This window comes from Mytilus trossulus, chromosome 7, assembly GCF_036588685.1.
Source record: "Mytilus trossulus isolate FHL-02 chromosome 7, PNRI_Mtr1.1.1.hap1, whole genome shotgun sequence".
Taxonomy (NCBI): domain Eukaryota; kingdom Metazoa; phylum Mollusca; class Bivalvia; order Mytilida; family Mytilidae; genus Mytilus; species Mytilus trossulus.
Genome location: NC_086379.1, coordinates 10159718 through 10176635, shown reverse-complemented (window position 1 = coordinate 10176635; position 16918 = coordinate 10159718). Strand labels below are relative to the sequence as shown.

The following is a 16918-nucleotide window of genomic DNA, read 5'->3' as shown; positions in this document are numbered from 1 at the left end:
GTTTCATTTTTTTCTATCAATTTTAACTTTCTTGTCGCTAAAATTATATTCTTTCAATCTTTATTGCAATACTTAATTTTGATTAAAAAAAATATGTTTTCTTGTCGCTAAATAGTTTATTGTCGCTTGTTGTCGCTAACATAATTCTTGTTGTCGCTTCTTGTCGCTTGTTGACGCTTGTTGTCGCAAAAATTTTTGTTGTCGCTAATTAGTGAGACCGCTCTCTAATAAAGAAGGCGCAAATCCTACTGATATGTAAACTTCCGGTGTATTTTTGTACGTGGTTGAAAATAAGGTAACTGTGATGGATAAAATTAACAGGGTTATAGCTCACTGTGCAAAAATAAACTTACCACTTTTAGAATTAAGCATATAGTGTAGAATACATGTCCATCCGATCTAAATTGGAAACAAGATGATTCGGTTATGAAGACTTCGTTTTGGCCCCCACAGCCACAGGACTATATACACAACTTCGGCATACTCAGGACTACACAACTTCGGCCATATACATGTAACAAACGCTGTTAAGCTGTGAACTAATACACTATTTCATTCTTTTTGTTTCTCTTTTCTATTTGACTGCCATATGACATACATGTATCAGTATGAGGCAACTGTCATCATCTGCCTGTATCTGTAGTCCTATAACATATGACCTCGGGGGCATTATTCACTATTTCTATTTGCTGTTCTGATATTTTCTTTTTACTATCAATGTGCCACCCGAGGTCATATCGCTATAGGCAAAATTCGCGTAGCAAAAAGAAATTCTCAAATAAACATGTGTACCTTGTTTTTAAGTGTGTCCAATCATACTAAGAAGCAAAATATCACATTATATTGCTTTAAATCCAACGAAAATGTGTCATAATATAACAATTCAACATTTTTCAACATTCATCAACATCAGGTTCAAACTTTCAAAACGGCTAATACAAAAACGGATTCCTTCGTGAAACGAAACGAAATTTTATTCTGTGTGTAAACCTCCTTTGAACAGGAGCACATGGTGATAAACCCTCACTACAAGATAACGTATAGACATAACAGAAGTTATTTTGTTATATGATAAATTTACATGAAGATTTTCTTTGTATCTAAAATAAAAACTAGATAGAATATAAAAAAAAACTGTAAATAATCGGTATACTCAAAGCCATTCAATTAACGGTCTCCCTGTACAGCTGAACTATCTCAGTCATTTTCTTCTAAGTCAGGAATGATTTTATATTTAGTTTACAGTTTGATACCATTGCATTGGCTCAATTGAATAATTTTATAATTATGGTTTATGCTTGGTTTTTAAATAAAAATTGAAGTGAAACACCGATGATAGTATCATTATTTAATGTACAGTCTAGTTTGAACCGAACAACTCCTTGGACGAGCTAAGCAATCTTCATTCACCCATTAGTCGGATTGACAGTAATGAAATTTATTATACAATTCAGTTTTAACCAGGCAAGTCTCTATGTACAACTCCATGGGTGAGCAAAGAAATCTTCATTCACCTATTAGTTGTAAATGCCACAAGCAACTTTTAACTTAGTTTGTCATCAACACATTCTTGGTAAAGGAAAGTCTGTACATTGCAAAATTATCTCTTTTGGCATGGACACTGTTTAATGCGCACAGAACAAGATCTACAGGAAGAACAATCACAATGTTCCAAGTCGCATCCACTGCATATATTACTTTCCGACAGACTTGCAACTGTTTTCTTGTCTGAAATAAGTGACAGTACTTGCGTACGGACACGCATGCTATCTTTGTTCTGTACGATTATCTCTAGCGGTATTTTTCAAAGACATGTAGTGAACATGTCGTAAATGAGACTTAGCTCTTGTCGGTCATCTCTCGCACAACGGCCTGCCTCTTGCCACTAAAAGAGTACAGATTTAGGGCATCAAATATGTACATGTACTAACAAGTCTACGTCCCGTATGTTTAGACCCATACCAAAAATAACTATAGCAATCACACATCGGGTCCTTCTTTCTTTCAGTTTGAAATTCTTTTAAAATTCTATCTTTTGAGTCTTGGTGTGTACTTTTATGGAACATTTCTATGAATGTATAATGTGGGTTATATGCCTTTACTCCAAGACAGAGCAAAAACAAATAATATTTAATTTGAATTTTTCATTTTTTTGGCATTAAGTTTTAATTGTCTGACCGGACTTTAACAAACATCTATTTTTGGTTATCTTTATTTGAATAATTGTAGACATCAAACATGTATAATTAAATACATGCTACTTCGTGTATGATATGCAAGAAATATTTCAGACTTTACCATGTTTTATAATTGAGCAAATCAGTCTATTCGCGAGAATACGTGTCTATGATATCAACATGGTCATCCGCGGGAAATTACTTGTGACATTCTGTTTACACAAAATGCATCAACACGCAGTGCGTAAGCAATAAGACATGTTTGGTGGCTATAAGTAGGAGCACCAAATTTGTAGAAGATATAAAAAAGAAGATGTGGTATTATGCCAATGAAACAACTATCCACAAAACACAAACATCAAAAATTATAGGTAACCGTACAGCCTTTAACAATGAGCAAAACCCATACCGCATAGTCAGCTATAAAAGGCCCCGATAAGACACTGTTAAACAATTCAGACGAGAAAACTAACTGCCTCATTTATGTAAAAAAAAAATAACGAAATACAAATATGTAACACATAAACAAACGACAACCACTGAATTTCAGGCTCCTGACTTGGGACAGGCACATTCATAAATAATGTGGCGTGGTTAAACATGTTAGAGGGATTTCAACCCTCTTCCTAACCTGGGACATTGGGATAACAGGACAACATAAGAACGAACTATAAAAATCAGTTGAAAAAGGCTTAACTCATCAGATAGACAAAAAATACAAGTGGACGTGGCCGGGTACTTATACATCCCGACACATAGAACAGATCTGAGAGTACTCGCAGTTATCTGACAGCTAGTTCAAAGCCACTAACAACTAATAAAATAATCATGCATCTAAGACTAAACAAGCAATCCGTACACATCCAACATCCTATGGATTTAGTGTAAAGACGTCATAAACAGCCAGAGAAAAACATGACCTTGTGCAAACTTGTAGGTCGTATTGCAAGTTGTGAGACGGAAAAGCCGGAGGTAATGGTTTGGCTTGGAAAGGAGAGACGAAATATACTAAAGGGACAGTCAAACTCATTAATCTAAAATAAACTGACAACGCCATGGCTAAAAATGAAAAAGACAAACACACAAACAACAGTACACATGACACATCATAAAAAACTAAAAAATAAGCAACACGAACCCCACCAAAACCTAGGGTGATCTCAGGTGCCTCGGAAGGGTAAGCATATCCTGTTCCACATGTGGCATCCGTTGTGTTGCTTATATGATAACAAATCCTGTAAATAGTCAAATTCGGTAGGTCACATCATTAAAGGGAAGGAGATTGTAGTTACGACATAAGGAACATATCCGGTATCATTTGTGCAACAGTCTGGAATGTTGCTACTTAGAAATGGAAAGTTCACAATTTGAAAGCAGAAATCATCTCTTTTGTCGTAAAGTTTTGTTTTTAACCGACCCTCATTGTCAATTTCTAGATCTAAGTAAATCAAGATATGAGGCCTACTTAACTGTATCTGTTATATCCTTTATCTCCAGTTCGGTGGGATAGATGCGTTTAACATAGTCACCAAATTTTGATTATTTATTGAAAGAACATCATTTATATAGCGGAAAGTAGAGTTAAAGGATATTGCTAACTTCTTATCTTTCTTTCTAAGAAGTTCCTGTATGAAGTCAGCCTCATAATAATAAGGACCAAGTCGGCAAGAAGAGAGGCACAATTTATTCACATTGGAATACCGATCTGTTGAAAAACACGTCCTCCGAACGTAACAAATATGTTATCAATTAAGAAATCAAGCATCTTGTCGATAATGTCAGTATCAGAGAATTTTTTTTTTAATCAGAGTGGTCCTTTACAAAGTAGGATTTATCCCTCCCTAAGACAAGATACTTGTATCTACGTTGGCCATTCATTTTTATGAAACAAAGCAATACAAACTCTTTCAATTTGGAACTTGGGAGTTCACTAAAAAGGTGAGCTCAACGATATTTTTCGATCATTTCGTCTGAAACTAAAGATGGCGTAAATAAATAGTATCTATAAAGGCAAACATATAAAAGGTTATTTTTTTTATCGTGTCCAATCTTTTCTACCAGACACTGGAATTAATACCAAGGACATGCTATTCAATTAATGTTTGCAGACGAGGACATCTAGCTTCAGAAAATAATTGAAATTTTCAGGACCGGGTCCACGCAAGGGAGTAAAAGGGCGTACTGCCCCCCCCCTTTTCCACAAAAATAACCCGTATCATTATTTGCTTTATTAAAAAATTAAACACATACTCTGAATTCTTTTTATACTAATTCCCTATCCGATGGGGACTTGGACACCTTTTTTATACAACAAAAACGGTAAGTAAATCCATACATGAAATGGTTGTTTTGTGTGAAACTTCTCCAATTGCCATTTTACTTGTACATGTACTTGGTGGATACTTGCTAGATAAATATGACACCGAGACGGGTATGTTCCGACGTACAGGGTTGCATTTTTAGCTCATTTGTCTAAATCGGGGTATGTTTTTTCTCCTTGTATTTGAAAGGGTCAGGTTTGACTATCTAAAACGGGGTATTATAAATACAATGGTTTCACCATTATTTCAGATAAAGGCGAATGTTTGATACAATTAAAATGTTTAAACTCGATCGTTGCAATTGTTTGCACCTGTCCTAAGTCAGGAGTCTGATGTTCAGTAGTCATGGTAGTTGTAGTTTGTTGATGTGGTTCATAAGTTTTTCTCGTTTTTTATATAGATTAGACCGCGTCGGTTTTCTCGTTTGAGTGGTTTTACACTAGTTATGTTTGAGCCATGTATATCTTGCTGATCGGTGTCAGCCAAGACTCCGTGTTGAAGACAGTCACTTTTTTTTTTTTTTTTTTCATCTATAATGGTTTACTTTTATAAATTGTGACTTGGCTGGAGAGTTGTCTCATTGACATTAAAACCCGTTTATATATATACTAAATGCAAAACAACGTTCAGAAATGCCCATATAACAAATTTTATATCATATTTGGGAACTATTCAAGAGACTGACAAAAATTAGTTGAAATTTCTAAGGTATACATAATAATTATAAAGCGCAAGAAAAACATTTTTATTTTTATTTTTCAACATTTCCCTTTATCAAGGTTCTGAAACAAAATTCTGGAAAAAGGGGGGGGGGGGATAGGGGGTTTTGATTTTATTAAAACACAATGGTTCTCTTAGGGAAAATGTGGGAGTTTTTGCGATTGAGATTTTAAAAAAACCTTTTCACAATGCATGATCGTGTGGTGTGACAAATTAACTCCCTTCTTTCAAGGATAGATTATCGTTTCATAAAACGCTGATAAGAATTTCCTTTTTGTCTTTTTGAAACAAACTTTATTCTATTATGTATCTTAAAGCTATAAACTACGTTTAAACAACATTGAAACCGATCGTCGTTAAACGATGCCATAAGTTCGTTTTTTTTTATTTGGATTTTATATTTTGAAAATTAATCAAATCTGGGCGCCATATTTAAACTGGTGTTATTGAGCTCCGACTCGAGAATAAAATTTTCTTAAAGTGATGGATTAACTATTTCTTTAGCACAAGTAAGTAATTTTTTTAATAGTTTTTGTGCTCAAGTTATTTAAAATGATATTTGGCCCGTTAAATATTTGACCTAGAAAGAAGATTGAAGCAATTTTGTTCCGACCTGAAATCATGTCGGAAAGTGCTAAAGGAATTTAACGTATCTCGATATGACTTCGCATTCAAAAAAAATAAAAAATGAAAATATCAGTATAAAAACGTTAAAAATTGAATAAGAATGCGAAGTCATATGTTATAGGACTACCTGTATCTGCAGTCAGAGCTCAGACATAAATAAGTCTGAATCTGCTTTTGACTCATAGAGGTCTAAATTTGAAAGTTTTAGGATTTGTCTCCCTTTAATGTAAGACAAAATATGACTTGAATAAGTCCAATATTGTTAAACAAGAAATAATTGACCAGAATCAAAAAGTTGCAAATATAGACGTATTTACACTTGTATGCAAATTTGTCCGCCATTACATAACATCACACAGGTTCCCGTAAACTTTGACTTCATAATTCAAAACATATTACGTCACAACTAAAAAGTGATTGTTGCTTGACGTCAAAAGGTTATTCGGAGGTGATATAAGGTCATTCGGAGGCAAAATACAGCTAAATACCAAAAGTGTAAATACGTTTATTGACTCCTACAAGTCGATGAGTGATCAAAATTGGTTTACTTCAAGACCCACGCATATTTATAAGGAGGTCATGCATCTAAATCAAACAATGACAACATTGAAAGCCAATGCTTTGTCTTCTAAAGAAAAATATGAATGAGAGTCTAAAAAATCTTTAATTAACCTTACAATGCAACCACCTGGATTCACAATTAATGAGGTATAACATCTGTGTTTAGTAAGGATGTTCAATTAGATAATTAGATATAGATAGCTCAAGTCCTTGTGAACTCTAATACAGGTTTTTGCTGTCATACTAGGTGGTGTAGTTTGGCCACAAAGTAACATTAAGTTTGTTCACCAACATAAATAGACCTAAACAAGAATATATAGACTTGTCATTTTCTGACTTAGATAAGTCTAAATTGAAACTACATTTTTATAATAAATTCATGTTTCGACCTATTTAAGTCAAAAACAAAAATCGACTTGTTTATGTCTGAGCTCTGACTGATCTGTATGAATACCAAAAAATACCATAAAATATTCGTAGTTTTTAATATATTTTTGATGGTACGAGTTTGAAGTGGTACAACTTCCCAGTGGTATGAGTAAACTTTTTTGGTACGAGTTTCTGTTGGTATGAGTTAACTTGCTTCCGTTGATACCAATACTGTCTTTAATACACCTTATCGCTATTTGTCCGCCATTACTGGATATCACACAGGTTCCCTTCAATTTTGATGGGCCAATACAAAATATCTGACACCACAATGGAAAAGTGATTGTTGTATGCGTCAAAAGTTCAAGCGGCCAGGTCAGCAGCTGGGATTAGCGATAAGGTGTATACAACTGTTTGAGAGTGCGCTGCTGATTTATTGACGGGGCGCACTACAGTGTCATCTAGTTAAGTTGTACTTTACTTGCTTTTCCGCAATATTTGTAACTTGGTATTCTTAGAATTTCTTGGTAGTTATATTTCTCTTTGGACATGCTTTTTTGAGAAATTTGTCTGGATAGTCTGGTTCAATAGAGGGAATCATGCAGCTCCTCAACCACTTTATACATAAATGTTAACTTCTGGCTTGTTCGTCTTGTACATGTATGGAGGTCTTGTAGTTCAAGTTCCACAAGCATTTTGGAGACACATCTGTCCTCTCTTGACTTGTAATCTCTGGTGATAAATCTTGCCACTTGACCTTGTATCCTTACTGCTGTGGGCAGTATTTAAAATTTCTTCTAAGAAAGCCTAGTGTTGAATTTGCTTTCTTTGCCATGTTTGATATATTGGTGGCCCATTTAAGCATGTTAAGGTCTTCAGAAATTTTTAGGCCTGGGTATGCAATGGTATGGGTTATACTGGACTTGTAGTTTAAATGTATGTGTCCATTTAAACTAGAATTTATGGCTCTTGTTTCTGATGCTTAGGTTCAATAGGTTGTAGCATTTTTTGGCATCAAACCTCATTCCCCAGTTATTGGCCCATATTTCTAGGTTTTTGAGGTCTTCTTGAAGTACATGTACATGATGTATGTCATGGTCTTTCTGGGATTTCACTGTTCTGTAAAGAAGGCAGTCATCAGTGAAAAGGTCTGATGGTCAACATGTCTCCATGTAATCTATTAAAGGATCTTCACAAAAAGTGACATTAATAGCAAACAAAAAGGGGAAGCAATATAAATTAAACTCATACATGTACAATTGTAAACTCATACCAGCTGACTCATACTACGCCAACTTGTACAAACATAAACTTGTACCATTCAGAACCAATACCACTACAAAGTGGGTCTCATTTGGGTCATAGTGTGAGGAAGTCCAGATAATCATGTCTGCTGTGGGTTTTTTCCATTTTGACTGTTTTTTATCCCACATTGACGCAGGAAGGCGTCCCAGACCAAAAATTTAAAAAAGCCTTGCCTGACGTCACAATTATTTGAACTAAGTGTGAGGGTAACACTTTAATATGTCTTATGACCAAATAACACCGTTATTATCCAAATAATTAACACTTGTAATGACCGAATAACGCTTGAAATGATAATAATAGCACATATTGGTGACTGTTAAACATTGTTTTTTAAATGATAGTATATATTATAAGTATTTTGGATTTATACTTAAAAATGATTTACAGCAAGCATGTAAGTTCAGAAAGATCGTTATAAATATCACTGATTATTCCATATTGTTAAAATTTTAGTATGTTTTTCTATATGAATGGGATTTCGAATAAATAAGCATATTCACCTGTGGAAAAAGTATATTCAACGCACAAAACATTGCGTGCTCTAACATGCATAATTTTGGTAAAAACCTTTGATGTACAATTGCTTTTGGTAAATAATTGCAATTACATTAATATTCATATAAAACAATTACTGCCTTTTGTTTTGGTAAATATGTGGTTTAATTGACTTTTTGCCTCAGTGAATATCAATTTTGAAAAAGTCAATAAAACTACATATTTACCTTATCAAAAGACACTTGAAAGTAGAATAATTTGAAAGCGCGAAAATGGGAAATAATCATGACAAAAAAAATAAACAGTTGAAACAGGAGTTCCAGGAAAAGAGTTTAACATAGTACTATAATTCCTTATTTACACACCATTTGAATGTATTTAAATAAATTGGTAGCTATAGGAATTTCCAAAATTGTACAATGGTATGAATTTGCCTTGGTACATGTACAAGTAAGCAGTGGTACAGTTTGGTTTAAGTGGTATGAGTCTTCATTGGTACAAGATAACTACATGTACATGTATATATTACCCAAAAAGGTGACAGTCTTGTTTTCAAAATGATCAATTAAATCACAGTAGTTTGAATACTTAGTAATAACAGTGTATAAATATGTCAAACTAGACTTTATTATTAAAACAGTTTTTTATTTCAAAAGTAATTATTTTTTTAAGGGTTAAATACTTCGCAGGGGTGTCTTGCCATGACTTTGTTTGGACTTGTTTGTTTGCTTTTTGGCCTTTAAAGTTTGTCCCTAATATTTCATTAACTGTGCATTTGCATTCAGATATTGCAGATCAAATTTATTCGTTCATAGTGTATTAATTTACGTTATTTGATTGAGTTAAGGCTGCCAATTGATATTTTATCGTGTGTTTTTCTATGTTGAGATGTTATGCTATTGTTTCAGAAAAAAGGGAGAAGGTTTGGTACCACTAAATCGTTCAATCCCTCTGCAAATGTTTGGAATCTGATGTACAGTAGTTTGTTTATGTAATTTATACGTGTTTCTCGTTGTTGTTTTTTCTTTATATAGATTAGACCATTGGTTTTCCCTTTTGAATGGTTTTCCTCTAGTAATTTTGGGGCCCTTTATAGCTTGTTATTCGTTGTGAGCCAAGGCTCCATGTTGAAGGCTGTACATTGGCCTATAATGGTTAACTTTTTTTTTAATTGTTATTTGGATGGAGAGTTGTCTCATTGGCACTCACACCACATCTTCCTATATCTATTAATTCTATTTATTTTCATTGTCATGACAGATATTGGTTGCTTCAGCAAATTTTCATTTTTGAACAAATCCATCTTTAAATATTTTCATGATGATTGATGAACAATCAAAAAGTTAAGAAATTTCATAATTTCTGTATCATACATTTTATATTTCAGCACACGTCATGGTAAAAATTTTAAGTAATGGTGATATAGTACCAGATGATGATCCAAGGGCACAACAGAGTTCATCAAGATCTAGCAGGCCTACTTCAGCAAGACCAAGACAGGTGAGTTAAATTGATACCAATCCTATATCAGTCTAGTGGAGCTGCATCAGCAAGACCTATACCATATAGACTTGGTACACCAATTATATTGAATAATTCTACACTACTGAAATTCAAAACTTATCATACTCATGATTTGATTTAATACTGAGTTTTGGCATTGTATTGCCTGGTATTATTTGTAAAATATGACTTTGTGTCTTTTAAATTCTGAACACTAAAAGTTTAACAAACAAAAACTGAAAATCTACAAAATGCTCTTTAATAATGAAAAAAACCCAGTTCAAATAAAGTAATATTTACTTACATATGTTCCTAAAAAAAAAACAGTTCACCAATCTCAATAATAACTGCTGGCAAAAATTTAGTAAACTACAATTCACTACATGTATATAGATAAATTTAGAAAGGTAAATAATCCTAGGTGTTGTATTGTCGTTTAACTCATCATTTTTCTTTCTAGGGGTATGTTCAGCATGACAACAATGCCTACCAACAAGGTCAAGCTGGAGGACAAAGTGTTTCTGTATTTACTGTGGCCAATCAAAAACTGTTGGGCCTTGGACTGCCTAGATTTAATGTTGGACCTTATGTTGTGGAGCCCATTGTATTAGTTGCTTTTGTATTAGCTGGAGTTTTAATGGGCCTTCCTGGACTTATATTTGCAGCTTTGTTATTTTTTGTATCACAATGGAGTGGTATAGGTGGGGGAGAGGGAGGAGGAGGGGCAGGTCAGAGGATGGGAGGGGGGAATCAAGGAGGGAGTGGTCATAGACTTGGATGATAATGCTAGTTATTTATTATAATGTCATAATTTTTAAAGCAGATATATTTATTACAAAGATCATGATATTGTTAATGATTTGATACTGTACTTGTAAATACCTTGTTTGAAGTGTATAGACATAAATAATCATATTAAGTTTCACAGTAAGTCTTGATGATTACTGCCCAGGTATTCAAACATAAAGATATACAACATTTTTGATCCCACAGTGATTTTTCTTACAAATATATGCGTACAAAATATGTAATTTATTGATTTTAAATTTGCATATATAACTTTAGACAGAAATTAACTGTATTGTTATGTATCTTAATAGGATAAAGATATACATGCAAGCTTAGCTTACAAGGAAGTTAATAAGTTCCATTCATTCTTCTTTGCACTCTATAAACAATTCAGATATCCTTTAGTTCTGTTGGATAAATACACACCTTCAAAAATTTGAAGGCTGTAATTTCATTGGTTGATATATAATTACAAAAACAGAAAGAGAACAGGAGTGCATGTTGTCAGATCCTTGTAATCAAAGCTTCGACACAGGACCTGTACTTAAATCAGATAGCTGTATACAGTGTACATGTATATCTATTTTATAAAACACAAATATCAGTGATTTGTTTATAAAAGTTGGTACAAATAATCTTCATACATAATTATTCCAAAAGTCATTGTAGAAAAGATTTTCAAGCTTTTGATTTTAAAAAAACATTTGAAAATGCTCCTTAATCCAATTGATATCTGACATTATCGCTATTTTTTTTTTTTATCTTTTTTTTTTATAATTTTCATATCATGCTTCTCGCTTGATATGGAAAAATTATCGCTAGAAAACTAAGGAGGCCATGTGGCGTTGATAACGAAATTGACATTGAAATTGACAACGTCGTCATAGGTAAAATAGCGATAAACAGATTATCATTGGTCATCTCAACTCGATTGCTTTTCTCACTTTGGCTGTACCAGCTCAAGCAAGAAAATCAATCTCGTTGAGATAAGGCCAGACTTTTTTTATTGTCTGTTTAACGAGATCCGCCGACTCCACATTGTCCGATTTCAGAATAAAAATAAAAGTAGTGCTTCCTACTTTTATTTTTATTTTTTCCGCCGACTGTTACGAAATTCTCAAAAAAAAAAAAAAAGTACGAGTTCGGGTCTGCGATTATTAATTTATCTCTTGTCGCATGGTCAAACAAAACAGCGACTTCCGGGAAGGGACTGTTTTTTTACATTAAACTTTAAGTCTGATCACTAGAGAGAAGTTCGTGTTCACTCAATTTGTTAAGTGTAATAGAGATGAGGCAATCGGGGTCATGTTGTCCAATGAGTTACCGAAAGATGTTGGCATCAGCCGCATTATAACCAACGAGGCAGATGTTGAACCTGACATGCCGGTCAACGTTTTGGAAGAGTTTGGGTTTATATTTTTCCTTTGAAGTAGTATTGTAGTATGCATATTAAAATAGTATCAAAGATATCAATTAAAATCAATAATGCTTGTATGGATGGGACCAAATCATTTGAAAAACCACTTTTTTTATTCACGTTCACCCCCTTTCACTTTCGCACCCTACAGTACACGTTTGCACCCTACACCGGAATAAAACTTAGGAAACTCAAGCTGGTAGCCCAGACCAAATTATTCCTAAATGATGTTTGTATATTGAACTAAATTTTATCAAAATTTTAGTAGCCCAGCTCACAATCTAGAGGTCTGTTTTCTTCCATTGTTCTTGTATTTTGATATATTCTTAAAAAAAAAAAAAAAAAAAAAAAGTCACTTAGATTGGTTTTATTTTTATTTTTAGTGTCGACTGGACCAATTTTGCACTTTTATTTTTTTTTTTATTTCGTCCCCTCGACCCTATTTTTTTACAAATTTTCTCGTTAAACAGATAATAAAAAAAGTCTGGCCTAATCAACAATAATCTATAATTCATTTTATTATTGATTTAATTATCTCCCCTATATCTGTATCACATGCCATTACGTAGTTCATGTAATTTTCTATTGACTTTTAAAATAAATTACATTTATTTATTGGGCAACTATGAGTCTATGTATTAATGGTAATAATAAACAGTTGCATATGTATTATTCCTTATTTCTCAATCAAAAGAAGTCCCAATACATTTTTAGCTTTACCAAATTTTATCTTTTATTTTTTGTACACTCCTGTTCTGATCCCAAATACTTTTTTTAAAAATACCAAGATCAATTATAGGTTTCTGCTATACTTTTATCATTCAATTTAAACATCTAACTTCATATCACTTGTAAAAAAACAATTTCATCATGTTCATAGAAATAGCTTATTTAAGATGTATAATATTGTTATTGTACAGCAACAGAAATTAAAGAAATGGGACTGCATCATGAATAGTATTTTGAATACATTTTGAAAAAGAATTATTTTTTAAGGTGGTACCCAACACTTTAACTAAAATTGATTTGGCTCGTTTAATTTTCTTAAAATTTTGACAAAGTATTTACTTTGACCCTTTGAAAAAAATATAAAAATTTCAAAAAATTTGAACCAACCATTTTATCAGATAAATTACACTGGTTACATAGCAGTTTGACAAACACTTATTTTGATCGTTGAGAAGCTTAATATTCCCTGGACAACACAACGTAATCAAAACGTTTAGCTGATTTTACAGAGTTATCTCCCTGTAGTGTTAGGTACCACCTTAAGGCGAAAAAGTTGTATGAAAGTGAAGTAAATTATTTTTACAATATATTGTGCAATAAATTGTAAATAAAATGTGATACCATAGTAACCATACCATTGAGCTCTCTTCACCATTTCTCAAGAGAGAATCTGATAAACTCACCTTAACCTGGGACAGTGTAACAGCACAACACAAGAACAAACTTTAATTGGTTGAATTAACTCATCAGAAAAGCACAAAGCACATAAAAAAGAATAATTTCCATGAGATACAGATGCCTCCCCTCCCTCCCTACTTGTAACTATATGGCAAATTCATCTTTCAATTTATGAAGGGACATAACTCAAGAACGATGAAAGTGACAACACTCAAATTCAAACTTGATCTGTGTTTGGTAGCAATAAGCATTTTGTATAAGTTTCTTAACATTTGGTTGAGGCAAACCAAAGTACAAGTGCAGAAATAGCAATTTGCCATTTTTTCCATACAAAGGGACAAAACTTTTGAAAACTGAAAATGATGCCATCCAACTTTGAATTTTATCTGTGTTTGCTGGTAATAAGTATGATGTATACGTTTCATAGCTGTAAATTTCTGTGTCATTTGGTCTCTTTTGGTTAGTTATCTCATTGGCAATCATACAAAAAAAAAATATATATTAAGTATTGAGGACGGACAAGGTTAAAATTCACTGCCGCCCTCTGCAACAGCATGGGCATAACAGAAAAAAACAAAAAGAGTAAAAGTGTAACACCACAAATTTGGTGCCAGAAAGCACATACCAGAAAGTAGTACATAATTAACACAAAATAGTTCCTATGCATGAGTGTAACTTTCAAAATATGTAGGATATTTAGGTATTGTTCCCATCAAATGAAAGCTGAAAGACTGGTGATTATTGTAGAACACTTTTGGACTTTAAATTTTAAATAATAAAAAAACTGCACCAAATTTTAAAAAGAGGGTATATTTGTGTGTTTGTCAGATCTGAAGTACCTGTTTTGGTACATCTGAAGTTCCAGGAACCAGTTCTTTCTTATATGCCATTTAAGGTATGTTGATTTTTTCAGTGTGTGGGCCTGCATGAATCGGAGGAATTTAACATAGAAAGCAATGGAACCATGAATTAGGGGTGACTACTTCCTAAAGAAAAAAGTACTGATCTGAGAATACTTGCATTTACTGAAAATTAGGTCAAAGTCATTAACAATTATACAAAACAAATCATATAATAATGACTTCAATCGTTTTACCAGGAAAAAGTATTGGTGGCCTTCAGCTGTTATCTGCTCTTTGGTCAAGTTGTCTCTTAGACATATTCCCTTTTTCCATTCTCAATTTTATAGACAATTTTTATAGACAAAATTGCTGCAAGTTTTGTTTAATTGACATCCATTTTATATAAATTCTTATTGGTCAATCAATTTTTCCCAATTTAAGGTAAGGGGGACAGTGAAAAAATTAAATGCATTAAGTTTTTTTATCCTACATTGAACTGTGATGTCGTCCCTTAGAAGTACACAGAACAATTGCAGTGGCGTAGCTAGGCTTGAAATGATGTGGCTATTTCGCCGAATTTTTTTTGGACCTTTTTTCTTCAGAAAATTATTTTTTAAAGCACATATACTCCACCAGAATCCGACACTTGTTAGATTTTTATTTAAATTTAAAATACCCACCAATTCATATATTTATATTTTCAACCGAATTTGATTGTTTCCTCGAAACTTCCATCATTCAATTCATCAATATTTGATATAAAAGTTTCCCACCCAATCTTATATTTGACATATCAAAATGGGACCTCATTACAGCAGCACTTCTATATAATTAAGGAATTTTGGATTTTAGGAACTGACGTGACTCCCCTTTCCAGGAATTTGAGTCTACAACCTTTTGATTTTTGATTACTTGGCTAAACACGTGCAATAGACATAAAAATACCTGGTCTCCGACCGTCCAGACTTGTTACCACTGTCATGTGTACAATTGTTGCCAGATTTAGTGAAACTTATATCACTAGCAATGTTTTTTACACTTTCAAAATTAAGTCATAATCTATTTTTTTTACCAGTTATGAGCCTTTGAAATATAAATTGTAATGGAAATCCCGTTTCAATTGCTGTGAGGCTTTTATTTCTCTTAAGATATTGAAAATAAAAAAGAAAAAGATTTTTTTTTTTTTTTAAGTTATTCCAATGTTCCTTGTCCTTTGATAGATAAAATATGACATGTAATGTGCATGACGGGTAACATTGGAACTTTGTTCTTAATTGAAAATAAAACAAATATTTGAACCTAGATAGAAACAGAAATTCATAAGCCTATGAATTATCACAATCTATTGCAAATTAATTTTTTTATCACGTCGTTAACCATGTCACAAGCAAAGATATCAGGATTTGGTGTTTTAGTTATTAGTTGCTATAGTCAGGTGAGAAGCCATCACTCCACTAGGTTCAATTTCAAATTTCTGAGATAAAACATGTCCACGAGTCTGCGTACCATCATCCTATCTGCTTGCCTTAGCCGATGACATAGATTTTTTTAACGAACAAAAAATAATTTGAAAACCAATTCTGCGATTGAACTAGCTTGTTTACATACACTAAATTATCCTAAATGAAAGACAAGGCATACTGCTTCGAAAATGACTGGATGTTCTTCTCATATCATCAGCCTTGTTACATTTGGATACTACCGAGTTGAACTGCTGCTATATATTTTTTTTGTCAAAATGATGTGGATGCTCGAGCATCTGAGCATACATGCAAGCTACGCCACTGAATTGAGTAATATGAACTTACTATCATACCATAACAAAGAAACATGTAAATTCACACTTACTATTGTGTTTTAAATCAATGATCACATTAATATTTGTATATATCTTTATTATTTTTTCATCAATAGTTTAACATAGGATAACAAATAGTTGGTGATAAGTATGTTCTGAGTTTACCAAAAGTGATCATGATGATCATGATTGATTCTGATTAACAATTATGCTGGCAGTTGTACACATATGTATATGAAATCATAAAACAAGCATTTAATGTGGATACAAAAAACTCAATACATATTGTTATATCATAAAATCGATCTTGGATAAAACCTCAAAACTCAATAGATAAAGGCCATTAAAAAAAAGTTCAAGGGAAATTACAAATTGGTATACAACACAGATTTTGAAATTTCCACCCAAAATGATTTCAGTTTAAATGATAATTAAGAGATTATAAATAATGCTACTTCTTGATCTTTGCATTTTTTCTTCAATTTATCAGCTGAATAATCTTATATGGAGGTATTCATTTTCTTTATTTTCTCACCAAAAATGATTTGTTAAAATGATACTGAAACAAGATTTGCCTAATTCTC

At 32.8% G+C, this 16918-nt stretch overlaps 1 protein-coding gene and 1 long non-coding RNA gene across 3 annotated transcripts; both read left to right on the top strand.

Moving 5' to 3' along the window:
* The first annotated feature begins 217 nt into the window (after positions 1–217).
* Positions 218–11854, top strand: LOC134724617 (protein FAM241B-like). Of its 2 annotated transcripts, none has more exons than XM_063587752.1 (3): positions 218–295; positions 9966–10078; positions 10542–11854. In XM_063587752.1, the coding sequence occupies exons 2-3, from the start codon at positions 9974–9976 to the stop codon at positions 10860–10862; spliced, it is 426 nt and encodes a 141-aa protein (XP_063443822.1). In that variant the 5' UTR covers positions 218–295; positions 9966–9973; the 3' UTR covers positions 10863–11854. The 2 variants fall into 2 exon arrangements, with proteins under 2 accessions (XP_063443822.1, XP_063443821.1); XM_063587751.1 differs by lacking the exon at positions 218–295 and adding an exon at positions 396–514.
* A 929-nt stretch (positions 11855–12783) lies between these two features.
* LOC134724618 (uncharacterized) lies at positions 12784–13653 on the top strand. Its single transcript, XR_010108459.1, has 2 exons — positions 12784–13283; positions 13561–13653. It is a non-coding gene; the product is annotated as an uncharacterized LOC134724618 (long non-coding RNA).
* Positions 13654–16918: the final 3265 nt, after the last annotated feature.

Coding starts and splice junctions, on each gene's coding strand:
- LOC134724617 (XM_063587751.1), top strand. CDS start 427: ATGAAGACTTCGTTTTGGCCCCCACAGCCACAGGACTATATACACAAC. Junction 515..9,965: donor ACAACTTCGGCCATATACAT/GTAACAAACGCT, acceptor TTTATATTTCAG/CACACGTCATGGTAAAAATT. Junction 10,079..10,541: donor CTTCAGCAAGACCAAGACAG/GTGAGTTAAATT, acceptor TTTTCTTTCTAG/GGGTATGTTCAGCATGACAA.